Genomic DNA, 15,093 nt, shown 5'->3' with positions numbered 1-15,093 from the left:
TACAGATTTTACATTTATTTTTATTTTACATTATTTTTCTTTGTATCTTCTCTCAGTTTGTTCTTAGTTTTTTTTTGAGACAGGGTTTCACCTAGTAGTCCAGGCTGGCCTTGAACTCATTACATAACCCAGCTGACTTCAAACTCATGATGATCCTCTTGCTTCAGCTTCCCAAGTGCTGGAATTATAGGCATGTTCCACCATACCTGTGTAGGCGTATCTCTATTTTCTACATGTCTTTTGAGGACCTGGCATGTAAAATTGTGATTATATCTATTTGATCAACTTTTTTGTTTGGTTTTTGGGTTTTTTTTGTTTTTCATGGTGCTAGATTGAACCCAGGGCCTTATGAATGTAAGGCAAGAGCTCTACCACTGAGCCACATCCCCTGAGCAACTTTTTTGTGTTTTGTGCTTCTTACTTCCTATCTTGTAAATTTTATCTAATTGAGTTGTAATAAAAATGTTACTTTCCTCCAACTTGTATAGGTTTAGGGTTTATATTTATCTCTGTGATCTTGTTTGAGGTTAAATTATTACTGTGATGTAAGGTTGAAGCTTTGTGCTTTGCATATAAATAGCCACTCATTGAAAATATTGGGGCCAGGGATATAGCTCAGTGGTACAAGTGCCTGCCTGGCAAGCGCGAGGTCCTGAGTTCAATTCCCGGTACCAAAAAAAAAAAAAAAAAAAAGACTTGAAAATATCCCTTCTCCTTTGAGTTACCTTTGCATCTTTGTCAAAGATGACTAGTTTACCCTTTCTGAACCTGTATTCTGTTCCATTAATACAAGAGCTGACCAAAGAGTGCAGTATGTTTAAATTTTTTAAATGTATTATAGCCAGGTGTGGTGGTCCATGCCTGTAATCTCAGCACTCAGGAGGCTGAGGCAGGAGGATCGTTGCAAGTTAGAGACCAGCCTGGGCTACAAAGTGAGCTCCAGGCCAGCCTGAACTGCAGAGGGGGACCTTGTCTCAAAAAGACAAAAATAAATAAATAAATAAATGTGTTCCAATAAAAGACATAATTGCTATTAATTTCCCTCAAAATATTCCCTCTGCTTTGAACAAACTTACCATTTTCTTTCATTCTTGCCATTTTGGGAAAGGAAGTGAGACAGTGTCTGGCTACATAGTTTAGGCTGGCCTTAACTTGTGGGGATACTCTTGCCTTAGCCTCTTGATTGCTAGGATTACAGGCGTGCACCACCACACCTGTTTCTTGCCACTTCTGAAGTAGTTGTAGAAGTTCTCTTTTGTGAGTGCCTTTAAAAGGTGTAATCAAAACTATGGTGAATTCTGTTGCTGGCGGACATCCAACAGAAGAATATATTATGGTGTGTCCCTACTGACTGGATGTGATACCATGTGACTTCTGGTTTGTCCCTGATGTCAAAATGACTACGGAAGGTCAACATTTTCAATTGATTCAAGAAATCAAGGCAGCCATGACAGCACAACTAAATACATTGAATAAGAGAACATCCAGAACTGCTTCAGAAACTGGCAGGAACTCTAAGATAAGTGTATTGGAAGAAAGATTAATGGCAGTGTGTCCTTTGCTGTAACTTTTAAAAATTTAAAACATTCACTGTATTTTTTGATGATACTTCATACATATCTGTTATTGTACCACTGTCATACCGTTTCGGTTTGGTTCTTTGAGACAGGGTTTCACTGTGTTCAGGCTGTCCTTGCACTCACTATGTAGCCCAGGCTGGCCTCAATCTTTCAGCTGTCCTGCCTCAGCCTCCCAAGTGCTGGGTTTAGAATCAACTTGTTTTTTTTTTTTCAAAAAGTCCTACTGCAGTTTTGATAGTTCCTCTTAAATGTGTACATTAATTTGGGGAGAACATCACAACCACGTTGAATCTTCCAGTCTGTGAAGATGGGGTATCTCTCCATTTTAGCTCTTTTTTAGTTTCTTTCAGCAGTGTTTCATAGTTGCCAATATACAGTTCTTGCCTATATTTGGTTTATTTATATTTATCCCTAAATATTTCAGACTTTTCCATGCGATTGTGAATATTTATCTATTTCTAACATAAAGAAATACAAAGTTTCTTTCTGCAAGCTTGCTAAACTCACTAGATCTAGTTGCTTTGTAGGTTGTGTAAGATTTCCTATGTATGCAGTTAGCTTGTCTACAGGTAATTTTTACTCCTCCTTTGTTTCTTCTGCTCATTTCTTTTTCTTGCCTTATTGTAATGTCTAGGATCTCCAGTCCAATGCCAGATAGAAGTGAGTGCAGATGTCCCTGTCTTTGATCTGGTGGGGGAAAGAATATAATCTTTAGCTATTTAATGGGATAGTAACTATAAGACTCTTACTTATTTATTTTTTAAGATGTCCTTTGGGGCCGGGGATATAGCTCAGTGGCATAAGTGCTTGCCTGGCAAGGCTGAGGTCGTGAGTCCGATTCCCAGTACCAAAAAAAAGGAAGGAAGGAAGTGGGGGGGGGGAGGAAAAAACGTCCTTTGTCAGCTAAAGTCCTACTTTGCTGACAGACCTTTTGGTTTTGTTTTTTATCATAAATATAGGTGGATGTGAGGGCACATGCCTATAATCACAGCACTCAGAGGCTGAAGCAAAAGGATCGCTGCAAGTTCAAGGTCAACCTGGGCTACATATTGAGTTCAAGCCCAGCCTGAACTGCATATAAGACTCTGTCTCAAAGAAAGAAATCATAAATGTTTCCAAAGCGTTGAGTTCAGTTTAGGGTATCTTCCCCTGCTCTGGTAATTAAACTTTGGAACATTGAAACTGGCTAAGGAAAATGATTGGATAGAAAATGTTCTTCTATTCATTTATCCCCAGCCTACAAATTTGAAGTAAAAAAAAAAACATAAGTGAATTTTGAATTTTTCAAATGCTTTTTCTGACTGGTCCAGGTGATACAGTTTTTATTTCATAGTTTTCAGTGTAGTGAATTACATTTATTGCTTCTCAGTTTTAAGCCAGCTTTGCTTTCCCAGAATCAGGCCCCATTTGTGGTGTTATTGCACTGTTCATGTAGTCCTGGGTCTGATACACTAATGTTTTATTGAGGATTTTTACATCTGTATTCATAAGGAATATTTCTAATATTGTCTTGTTTGAGTTGGTATCAGTTAATACTGGCCTCAGAATAAGTTTTCTGGGACAGAATGTGGACTGGTGTTTTCTTTTTTCTTTTTTTTTTTTTTTTCCGGTACTGGGAATCGAACTCACAACCTCATGCTTGCCAGGCCGGCACTGTGCCACTGAGCTAAATCCCCAGCCCTAGACTGGTGTTTTCATAAATGTTTAGCAGATGTACCAGTGAAGCTATCTCAGCCTGAGTTTTTTTTAGTAGCTATAGAATCATTTAGGGTTATCTGCATCTTTCTTGGGTCTGTCCTCTTTGTTCAGTCTGGCTAGAGATTTATCAGTTTTTTGACCCTTTGCCCTAGGATATCAGATCAGTTATTAGGAAGTTCTTTACATTATTGATTTCTAGATTCATTCTGTGAAGGTCACAGAACATTTTTTGTATGATTTTAGTCCTTTTAAATGTGTTGATACTTGTGTGGTTCAGCACATTATGTAAAAGAATTTTCTCTATCTTTGAGTTGAATTGATGTTCTCTTTTTGTATGAAAACTATTATAAATATCAAACTGTTAGTGGTAAAGCCTTCTATATATTCATTCATTCTCTGTGTGTTTGTGTGTGTGTGTGTGTGTGTGTGTGTGTGTGTGGTGCTGCTACTGCTGCTGTTTGTACTGAAGATTGAGCCCAGGGCCTCCATGCTCTATACTGAGCCACATCCCTGGACCCTGAATGCCTTTCTATCAGAATTAAGATAATTTTGAAATCTGACACTGCAGTTACTTCCTTATTTCTCTTTGTATCTCTATCAGATTTTGCTTCTTGTGTTTTGAAGCTCTGTTACTGATTAACAGATGATTAACCCTTTCACAATGTAAAATTTCCTTCCTTATTGCTAGTAATGTAGGTTGTTCATCACTGATCCCGAATACTTCAGTGTATATAAAATGAAAGTGAATTTTGAGTTTAGACTCGGGACTTACTTGCAAGATAGCTAATTTCTATGCCGAAACTACAACCTGAAAAACACCATGAAGCACTTGTGGACCCACCCATTTCAGATAAAGAATATTGAACCTGTTCCTCATTCAAAACCTATGTGGTGTGCTTCAGCTATATCTTCATTAGTGTTTGCATGGCATGTTTTTTCTCTTTTCACCTTATATGCCTTATTTCCTTTGTTTTACGGTGGTGCTAAGGATCCATTTCAAGCCATCACATATGTTGAGCAAGTGACCTACCACTAAGCTACACCCCCAACCCCTCACCTTATTTTTTTATGTAAAGTGGCTTACTTGGAGACAGCATATATTTAGGACTGCCATTTTTAAATCCATTCTAGGTGTGTCTGCTTTTTAATTGGATTGCTAGAAATCATTTACATTTAGTGTAATTATCAATATGGTTGGGAAAAAAATATGGTTGGATTTGAATCTGCCATCTTCCTCTCTCATCTGTTCTTCAGCTGCTTTGTCCTTTTTATACCTTCTTTTTTTTTTTTTTTTCTTTTTGAGAAAGGGTCTCACTATGCAGTTCAGGCTGGCCTTGAGTTCACTTTGTAACCCAGGCTGGTCTTGAACTCGCAACGATCCTCCTGCCTCAGCCTCCTGAGTGCTGGGATTACAGGCATGTGCCACCACTCCCAGCTATACCTTCTTTTTGAATTATTTTTATGATAGGATTTTTATTTTAGCTCATAACTAGTTTACTAGCTGTACTCTTGATTTTTAAATGATTTTTAATGAAGTTTACAATACTACAGTCAGCTTCAGAGAGTAGCATGTCACAGCTGTGTTGGAAGGTTCTCACGCTTCCGTTTCTCCTTGTTTGTCATACGTTTTACTTCTAATATATTATGATCGAACGCGTCAATTATTTTAGCTCCCAAAGTAACCTTTGAATTTACAAGGTAAGGGGGCATCTTTATATTCACTCATATTTTCCATCCCTGGTGGTGTTCGTTTCCACACTTTGTTCTTTTGCACTCCCATCTGTCTGGTTTTCCTCTGGCCGATACACTTCCTTCAGTATTGGAGAGGAAGGGTTTTAGATTCCCCATCCTCAGCTTTTTGAGAAGTGTTATTCCACTTTCATTTTGGGAAGATGGTTTTGCTGAACATAGAATTCCAAGTTGACGAACTTGGGGTACTTAAGAGCTATTTCCCCCCACAATGAATGTAATCCCTGTGAGCGTGCACCAACAAGAAAACAACACTTGCATCGATGACTTTCATCCATAAAAGTTTTTTTTTCTTTTTTTTGAGGAAAAATAAATCATGTTCTCTCACCATCCTTGTACTAGGGATTGAACCCAGGGCCTTCATCTTGGCCCTTCTTACTTTTTAAATTTTGAGACAGGGTCTAATTTAGTTGCTAAAGTTACCTGGCTGGACTCCAGCATGCCATTGTCCTGCCTCAGCTTCCCAGAGTACTGAGAAGTACTGGGATTACATTCAGCACTGCCACACCCAGCTAGTACTGCTCTGTTTTCTGGCTTGCATGGTTGCTGTTGAGAAATCTGCTGCCTTCTTTTTTCCTTTGTACCGCTTGTCATTTTTCTCCTCGGTTGATTGAAGGTTTTTGTATTCATCACTGGTTTTGAGCAGTTTGGTTTTTAGGTGCTTTTCTGTAGTTTCATTTATTCTTGGTAGTCATTCATCTTCTTAAGTAGATGGCTCTATAGGTGTTTTTTTCACATTTGGTAATGTTTTGCCCATTATTCTTCAAGTATTTTTTGCTTTTTCCTGAGTCCTCTTCCCCTCCTTTTTTTCTGAGACTATATAATTGTATTTCATTTTTCTCACGTTCAAGTTTCTGTCTTCATTTTGAACATATAGAGCATATTTATATCAGCTTTTTAAAATATCCTTGTGTGTTTCTCCATCTTTGTATTTTCTGGGTCTGTTGCTATTGGTTGATTTTTTGTTGTTGTGGTTGTTCAGTTTTGTTTTTTGAGACGGGGTCTCACTAAGATGCTCAGGCTGGCTTCGAACTTGTAGATCCTCCTGCCTCAGCCTCCCTAGTAGTGGGATTACAGGCATGTGCCCCCATGCCTCACTTTCTTGCTTCTTTGTGTGCCTGATATTTTGTGATCAGTTGCTAAACATTCTGACTCTGCACTGTGGGTGCTATATTTTTTGTTTTGTTTTGTTTTGTTTTTTTGTTTTTTCTCCGGTACCGTGGGTGCTATATTTTTTAATATTATTTTATATTATTCTGGGTTACAGACAAATTATTTGGATTCTCTTTGTTCTTTAAGGCTTGCTGTCAGATGTCATTAGTGTGGGTTTAAACCAGCCTTTGTGCTGGAACCGATTGGCCTTTCTGTTGATGTGCTTCTCCTGTGGGGACCTCTCCTGAGGCCCTGTGTGTTGTGAGGGCTTTCCAAGGAAACTGCCGGGAACAGCGATTACTTCCAGTTGTGTGTGAGATGCGGGGTCTGGCCCACCACTTCCCTGTGGTTCTGTGCCCAGCTCCAGTTTCATTCCTTGTGCCGATCCATCCCCGCCACAGCGCTTCCTCCCTGTGTGACGGCTCCGCTGTGTCCCCCACATACTAAATGTCTGTCCCTCGCTCCTCAAAACAGCCAGTTTCTGGTTGGGTTCCCATTCCAGCACAGCCTGAGAACTGCCTCTAGGCAGAAAATAGGCGCATAATGAGACAAAACCTTGTTTCCATTTTTCAGAGGTTGTCTTTCCTCCCTGCTTTTTATCGAATGTCTGAAAACTGCTGTTTGCTGTTTTGATTTCCTAGTTGTTTAAGGTGGAGAGATACTGCTAGGAGCTGACTGACTCCATCAGGAGTGGGAGCAGGCGTTGCAGTGTTGCCCGCAGTGGGTTATGCCGGTGGTTCTTGGCAGGTTTATGCTGAAGGTCTGTTTTAACCTTCTTACTGCCTGGGTGTTTTCATCCTTCTTACTCAGCTATTTCAGTTGACCAAAAGTGAATAAAAAGTCATTTAAACATTTTCTGAATATGGAAGATTTTACATTCTTTTTTTTAATGTGTCCTGGACTTCAAATAGACCTTGCATCGAATAAGGAAGAGTAGGGGCTGGGGATTTAGCTCAGCGGCAGAGCGCCTGCCTGGCAAGCGCAAGGCTGTTAAGTTCGATTCCTGGTACCAGGAAAAAAACAACAACAAAAAAGGAATAAGGAAGAGTAAGTAAAGCAGTGGAAGGTTGCAGAGGGAAATCTAGGGCCGGTGAAAATGGTCCCTGTTTCTGAATTATAGTAGATTGATGAATGGAGCCGAAACGTAAGAGCCCAGAGGCGGCTGTGAGCTCACAGGGCTCACAAGTAAGTGTGGGACCAGCGGAGGAGCGGGAAGCATGGAGAGCAGGGGTGAAGACTGAGTGAAGGGCAGGAATTGATGTTTAAGAGGGAGACGGAAGTAAGGAAGAAGATGAGCTTAGCCTGCACTGAGGGACAGATTATAGCAGCGGGAAGGCGGCTCTGTTGCCACGGCCTGTACTATGGGAGAGCAGGTAGCAGCCAGGCAGGCACCTGCTGGGGCACAGAGCAAAGAGCACCTATTCTGTAGTAGGGGAGGATTATGTGCTCTTCAGGGATGCTGATGCCCAAGGTGATACTGAACCTTTCCAGAAAGTACAGAAGACGGATGCTGATTTTATAATGTCATTTCTCTCAGTTCCTGTGACCTAAAGTACACAGAAGGAGTACAGTCCCTCAACTGGACCAAAATCATGAAGACCATCGTGGATGACCCTGAGGGCTTCTTCGAGCAGGGTGGCTGGTCTTTCCTGGAACCTGAGGGTGAGGTGCGTGAGTGTGGGGTTTCTTTTCTGGGATATAGTGCTACCTGCTGCCATTCGGGCACAGGGATAGTACATGAGGGCCAGAGCAGCTGGGAGAACCACTGAATACAGCTTGATATGGCCAAGTCTTCAAGAGTACTCCTACAGGTACAGTGAACCCATGAAATTTGCGGGGGCTCCACTCCTAGAGCACCCACGAACTGTGAAAAACCACAGATTTCAGATATAGTCAGAAAAAGGCCTGTAAATGTCTATTTTTATAGTTTACGCCCTAAATATACTATGTCTTCTGCCATTACCTAATTTAATTTAATAAAACACTGTCTTAATAAAGCTTTAGAAGGTTCAGGGAGTTTTGGTGGCACCTCAGGGAACTTAGGGCTTTAAGAACAAAGTGGAGAGCACTCCAGCTAGCTACACACAGCGCATCTGCTGGAGAGGTTACGGGGCAGCAGGGAGAACTGAGGAACACTGTAGGAAGCGTCCTCCTACCTCTGCAGGCGGTGTTGTTACCGTCTTTCTGTCCCTGACTTCTCTTAGCAAGGAAGGATGAAATGAAGCTTTCACAATACGAGTTGGTATGGAAGACCCTAGGTTCAGCTCCAAGCACAAAAAAGGAAAAGAAAAGAAATAAGAACTAGAAGTTGAAGGATCACATACCTGTACCTTACCAGTAATGAGAACAATCATTTATTTTTTGGTCATTGAGGGTTTTTGTTTTTTCCATGTAAAAGCTGGTAGTACTGTAGATACTAAGTTGGTTAATTTGTTAGAATGTGAATAAAATAAATAGTATTATGGTCTAACTTTACCAGGGGAGTGATGCTGAGGAAGGGGATTCAGAGTCAGAAATCGAAGATGAGACCTTCAATCCTTCAGAGGACGACTATGAAGAGGAAGAAGAAGATAGTGATGAAGATTATTCATCAGAAGCAGAAGAATCAGGTTAGTCTTTATAACAGAAAGTTTATCATGGCTGTCTCGTCTAATTTAATTCCTGGAACTACATTTTCAAAGGGAAAAATGTCTCATTCCCTTCCTGCACGACTGACTGTTAATCACTGTTCCTCTAGATTACTCCAAGGAGTCCCTGGGCAGTGAAGAGGAGAGTGGGAAAGATTGGGACGAGCTGGAGGAAGAGGCCCGGAAAGGTTACAAGAAGTTTTTGTTGTTTCTGTTTGGCTTGTTGTTTTCTTTACCCACTGATTCATGTGTAGATTTCTAGCCAGGCGTTGGGGGGCATGCCAGTAGTTCCAAGGCGAGGGAGGCGGTGACAGGGTTGGGAGTTTGAGGCCAACTTGAGCTGCAGTAACAAGACCTTGTCTTTAGAAGAACAAGTTTCTAACACATTCCTGTACTTTGAGGTTTTAGTAGTAGTAGCCTAATGAGAACAAAAAATACCCCTATAAATCTGATTGGAAGCCTCAGCTATAACTTCCTTGGCCAAAGGAAAAATTGGGTCTGGAATGTGAGCTTGCACTCTCAGGCGGGTGTGAGTGCCAGGTGGATGCTCCTTTCTCTGCCCCAGCCCCTGGTTGCCAGTAGCCAGGCAACCATGGAGTCACATGAGGTTCTGAGTTAGGCCTGTCAATACAGGGCTAATCCATATCCTGTTGCTCTGAAACCAAACCACAAATACAACTTAAAGATGAAGAGGAAATGTTTATTATCTGACATATCCCAAATACCATGGTAGGTACCTTGCACAAAATAGCTTCTTTAATTTCTTACATAATCCTCTGTCTTATAAATCAATAAACGAGGCTCAAAATTTGAGCACTTGCCTGGGATCACATAACTAGTAACTGAGTGGCTTCTCTAACCTTTCACGCTAGCTGGGAATGTCAGGTGACTAAGCTTACTGATGGCACCTCTCCATTCTGCGCAGCGGACCGTGAAAGTCGCTATGAGGAAGAGGAGGAACAGAGTCGAAGTATGAGCCGCAAGAGGAAGGCATCTGTGCACAGTTCGGGCCGCGGCTCCACCCGTGGTTCCAGACACAGCTCCGCACCTCCCAAGAAAAAGAGGAAGTAACCCCTGAACTGTGGCTCTGGGCTCCACTCTTCCTCCAGCCAACTCCAGAAAATTTTACATGAAATAGAAACTGGGTTTTTTCCTTTTGTTTTCTTTGACATTTTGCCATTTGTGTTTATGGGTTTAGGGGGCCATGTGTGTGGACCAATCTACTCGGGGAATTCCAGGACCACCGGGACATGTGCCAATGGCCCCATGCAGATGGCAAGGGAGGAGCTGTTCTGGAAGGAGGGTGGAGGCTCCCACTGTTAATAAATACCCTTCATTCCTCTTCCTGTCACCTTCTGCCAGGACATTGATGGCTTCTGACATCTTTGGTGTCTCACAGCTGTATTTCCAAGACAGTGGTACAAGGTGACCCTTAGTCACTGTACCATGGTTCTTGACCAGCAGATGCAGTCCTCCATCTTACCCTACTGCCGTGACCTTCCTCACGTCTCTTTACGTTCCATCTTTGTAGTGCTCAAGAGAAGGTTTTTAGAATTTGCTAATGATTATGTAAATCATACAACTTGAGTTAGTGAGGCAGATTGGGCTGGTGCCTTCACCTGAGTTTTCCTGGTGTATTGCCTTGTGCAGATTCTGAGGTATTTCTGCCACCTTGGAAGGCGTATGAAGCAGTGACACTCCTTGCCTCAGCTTTTTCTTCTTAAAAATTCACACATGATACAATGATAGAAGGCAAAATTACCACTGTTTCTCTTTTCTGAGGTATCAAAGGAAAAATGGTTGTGTGCCTGATACACTGCTTCAAGTGAAATCTAGGAGGAGGCTCAGGGGAGTCAAGGTTTAGATCTGGAAGGGGCAAGTCATGCCTTGGGCCTAGCATTGCCTGAGGAGAAATGAGAGAGAAGAGGAAGGGAGGCCATATCCACGGCTCAGCCTCTCGCACTGCTGCTCCTAGTTTTTACCTGCCCTGCCGTTGTCCTGTATTTATCGGTTTCTGTTGAACGGCTTTTTAGGTGCAGGGAGTTTTTCTTGCCCTCCTCCCTCCTTGTTCTCTGCACCCACCTGCCCCATTGCACTTCCTTCCTGTTCCATGACTTCAGAGAAAGGGGGGAGGGCTCTCAGATTTTATGTTTGTTCGTTTGTTTTTTTCTCCTTAGCAGTAGGACTTGATATTTTCAATTTTGGAAAAACTAAAAGATAAATAAACTGTGGGGTTTTTGTTAGTTTTGTTTTTGTAAATTTGCCTTTTGTGACCATTCCTTTATAGTCTGTGAGAGGAACCCTGCTTCTCACCTGGTAAAGCACCGAGGGGTTCAAAGAAAATGCCTTTGTCCAACTAGTATCACAGAAATGAGCTCTCATCATTCTAGACTTCCATCATTAGGTTGAGATCTAGATATCCCAGGAAAAATACTTAGGGTATAGCAAGTTACTTCGTTAGAGACATTTTACTTCGGTTCCCTCAGGCTTTAGAATGGAAGGGCGTCGATCCTTCACGACCACAGGTCCTCAGTCATCTCCTGGTAAATACTGTGGAGGACCGCCGCTGCCTGGAGGGAAACTTTCAGCCTTCCTATTACTACATCCTGGTCTTCAGGGCTGACAACTGTCGGGAAGGAAAGAAAGGGTCAGGCGGCAGCAGCACTCAGTTACACACCGAGACCTGTGGCTCTTGCCATCTCAGGGCTGCAGGTAAGGGGCTTGGATGCTGCTCGTGGTGTTGTACACCTGTAACCCAGCCCTCTGGGAAACCAAGGCAGGAGGACTGAGTGTGAGCCCAGCCTGGGAATTTAGTAAGACCCTGTCTCAAATTTTTGAAAAAAGGGAGAGGGCCCTGGGGATGTAGCTCAGTACTAAGACCCTGGGTTCATTTCCCAGTATCAGGGCAGGAGCAGGGTACCCCTTAAAATAGATGGATAATGAGGTAACGTGGCAGCCAACAGACACAAGTGACTCTGAGACGGGGTCCTGTATAGCCCAAGGTGCCTGAACCTTCAGCCTCCCGAGCGCTAGGATTACAGGTTGCACCCCCCGACCTGGCAACAATTGACTACTTTTGACGCTTAATCCAGAAATGCCACACACAGCTGTGGGGAAAATAGTCCTGTTTGTAGTTTACCAACTTCCTAGTGATGATTGTATTTTAAAGGTAAGACAGTTACTCGTTCTCGGGATGTTTGCTTAGAAATAAGTGGGGCTGAGAAGGACAAAACTTCATTACTCACTCTCCAGCTCCTGCTCCACAACGTCTCTTCCAGATTCGAGGACCTGCCACAGTTCCAGGTAGGCATACCCTACCTCTTCACACTCTCTCGCTGCCTCGTCCAGGGGGTCGCTCACTACCGTGAACTTGAGGCTAAAAGAAGAGCCATTTAATGTGACACTGCTGATCCCTTCTGCTTTAGGAAATTAAAAAGTAATTATAAGTGTCTTCCTCAAATCACCCTCCCTTTCCCTCCACTTTATAAACAGATAACAGAAGTGAGACATCAGTATAATTTTAAGTAGCAACAGGCCATAACAAAAGGGAACAAAGAGTCAAAATAATGTGGTTAACTGCATCAAAACTGTCAAGATAAGCCAGGCATCCTGGCCCACATCTATAATCCCAGCACTTAGGAAGCTGAGGCAGGAGGATGACCTGAATTTAAGGCCAGCCTGAACCACGTGGAGAGACTGTCTTCAAAAGGCAAACACCTGGGCATGGTCGTGTATGTCTGTAACCCCAGCATTCAAGAGGAGGATCCTTGCAAGTTTGAGACCAGCCTGGGCTACAAAGTGAGCTCAAGGCCAGCCTGAACTGCACAGTGAGACCCTGTCTCAAAAAGACAAAAAAAGAAAATTTTTGTTAGAGCAAACGCACCGGGCATGGTGGTGCATGTCTGTAACCCCAGCACTGAGGAGGCCAAGGCAGGCGGTGTTAAATGCCAGCTGGGGGCTACATAGTGCACGGCAGCCTGAACTATTTATTTAGCAAGTCACTGACTCAAGACAAAAGCAACAAACACCACCTCACCCCTACAGGGGCCTTGCAAAAAAGAATCTCGGTGTGGCTGTATGGTACCTGCCTATCAGGCATGAGGGAGGCCCTGGGTTCAATCCCTAGCACCACATAAATAAACAGAAAAAAAATTAAAAATTTTAAAACTTAACTACTCTAAGGGAATAAAGGAAGATGGTATCCTAGTAATGCTAAAAAAAAAATTAAAAACTAAGCTAAAAACTACTGGCACAGAGGGCAGACAACCCAATCACTTTCCACCTCCACACTGCTGTCGACTTGGACCTTTGGGAGCCATGGAAACCCTGAAGTCAGAGTCACGATTTCCACCGGCTCGTCAGTCATTTCTGTGACTAACTCTAGAGGTAAAGTAACAGATTAAAAAAAGCATTGGCCCTGCAGAAATAATAGATCAAAACACCAGCCCTGGTTGAAGACATAGCTCAGTGGTACAGCGCCTGCCTGGCAAGAGTAAAGTCCTGAGTTTGATGCCCTGTACCAAGGAAAAAAAACAAACTGGTCCTGTGTTATTTCTCACCCACATACAAAGGGGAAGTACCCCAGATTCGAAAGACAAAAAAAGCCATACACACACTTAAATTTCAACCAAACTATTTTTTAGTGTAAGTCCCATGCATGCATTGTTTCAAAATTGTAAAAGGAGGCATTCTCACTAGAGGATTAATAAAACTTTATTTTCTAAAACTTTAAAAAAGAGCTAAAATTTACTTTGTTATTGCATCAAATTATTCCTGTAAAGAAAAAAAATCTTTGAAATTTATTTATTTATTTTTGGTACTGGGACTCAAACTCAGGACCTTGCACTTGCCAGGCAGGTGCTGTGTCACTGAGCTACATCCCTGACCCAAAAAAAACTTTAAAATTTAAATGCAAATTGAAATTGTAAAGGCACAATATTTGGTAAGCTTGCAGTGCTGCTGCAAGTGTGAGAAGTGAACCAAGTTATCTCAGAAAGTCAAAGCAGTCTGCCCATTTCATAGAGGGCACTGTCACAATCGAGTAAACTGCCCCAAAGTTACCCACTGGGGCAGGGGCTGTGCTCATTGTAGAGCTCTGGGCACTGGCCAGAGGGAAAGCTGCAGCGTGGGCGAGGCCCTGGGTTCCCTCCCAGGTGGGGAAAGGTGAAAGCACCCATCAGGGCCTGGCACCAGTGAGAAATGAGCCGAAAGTATACATTAACTGCTCGAGTATCACAACATTGATTAAAGAGCATCCCCAAGAATGAGCTTTTTTTTTTTTTTTTTTTTTGGTCTTTTTTGGAGAGGGTTTCACCCTCTAACTGGGTGGAACTGGAGGTTCCACCCTCCAGTTCGGGCTGGCCTTGAACTCACTTTGTGGCCCAGGATGGCCTTGAACTCCGCAGTGCTGGAGTGCTGGGATTATAGGGGTGTGCGCCATCCCGATTGGCCCTTGTCTGTTTTGATTTTGAGATGAGTTCTGCCTATGTAGCTCAGGCTGGCCTCAAACTTGCAGTGAGCCTTCTGCCTCAGCCTCCCAAGTGATAGGATCACAGGCGTGCGCCACCACATCCAACTTTTGAATTCCTGTCTGAATCTCCCCTTTCTCTCCAAGTGGAAAGCAGATGCCTACTGTCCTTGCCTAGGATCTTGCGCCTGCAGCATGGCAAACAGGAACTGCCTTCGGCCTTGTTGCTCCAGAGGGTCCAGGTCAATCACTAGGAGAAAAAGGCAAAGAATCACAGAGTTGCTGTTTGGACACGAAGACTTCCTAAGAGATGCCTGTAAAGCAGTGACCTAAGGTGGGGGGCCTCTGGGTCTGTGGGCTGGCTCCCTGTTTTTGTAAATAAAGCTTTACCTCGGCCCATCTGTGTACATATTGTCTGGGGCTGCTTTATTACTTTTAATACTGCAGATCAAAGCCAGGACCTGGTTCGCACTAACCCCACGGCTGTCCCTCACAGCCACGCCCCAGCCTAGGGCCGCTTTGGAACCACAGTGACAGAGCGGCAGTCTAAACAACATAGTGAGACCCTGTCTGGAAAAACCAAAAAGAAAAGAAAAGTTGGCCATAAAAGAAACTGCATAATCAGATTAAAAGCTGTTCTGCCATGTGCCAGAATAAATGTGCTCCTACCACTCCACAGTGGATAGAACTTTGTAGTTTTGTTTTTTGTCTTTTTGAGACAGGGTCTCCCTATGCAGTTCAGGCTGGCCTTGAGCTCACTTTGTAGCCCAGGCTGGTCTCAAACTCACAACGATCCTCCTGCCTCAGCCTCCTGAGTGCT

The 15,093-nt window shown here is 43.0% G+C and overlaps 2 protein-coding genes across 3 annotated transcripts in view; one reads left to right on the top strand and one right to left on the bottom strand.

Annotated features, from left to right (window-relative positions):
* Positions 1 to 10,172, top strand: part of Supt16h (suppressor of Ty 16 homolog (S. cerevisiae)) — a 39,989-nt gene extending 29,817 nt beyond the window's left edge. For both annotated transcript variants that reach the window (XM_005412116.2, XM_013508580.1), the window contains 4 exons: positions 7,717 to 7,846; positions 8,659 to 8,788; positions 8,917 to 8,994; positions 9,732 to 10,172. In XM_005412116.2, the coding sequence (XP_005412173.1) occupies positions 7,717 to 7,846; positions 8,659 to 8,788; positions 8,917 to 8,994; positions 9,732 to 9,877 (484 nt within the window). In that variant the 3' untranslated portion in view covers positions 9,878 to 10,172. The remainder of the gene's footprint in view (positions 1 to 7,716; positions 7,847 to 8,658; positions 8,789 to 8,916; positions 8,995 to 9,731) is intronic.
* Positions 10,173 to 11,190: 1,018 nt separating this feature from the next.
* Positions 11,191 to 15,093, bottom strand: part of Rpgrip1 (retinitis pigmentosa GTPase regulator interacting protein 1) — a gene marked incomplete in the record, with an annotated part of 58,309 nt that continues 54,406 nt past the window's right edge. Inside the window, 3 exon segments of the mRNA XM_013508581.1 lie at positions 11,191 to 11,432; positions 12,052 to 12,182; positions 14,439 to 14,523. Of these exon segments, the coding sequence (XP_013364035.1) occupies positions 11,320 to 11,432; positions 12,052 to 12,182; positions 14,439 to 14,523 (329 nt within the window).

This window comes from Chinchilla lanigera, unplaced genomic scaffold (genome assembly GCF_000276665.1).
Source record: "Chinchilla lanigera isolate Chin_1 unplaced genomic scaffold, ChiLan1.0 scaffold00149, whole genome shotgun sequence".
Classification (NCBI taxonomy): domain Eukaryota; kingdom Metazoa; phylum Chordata; class Mammalia; order Rodentia; family Chinchillidae; genus Chinchilla; species Chinchilla lanigera.
Note: the sequence above shows the minus strand (reverse complement) of the source record. Positions and strands in the feature narration are given on the sequence as shown.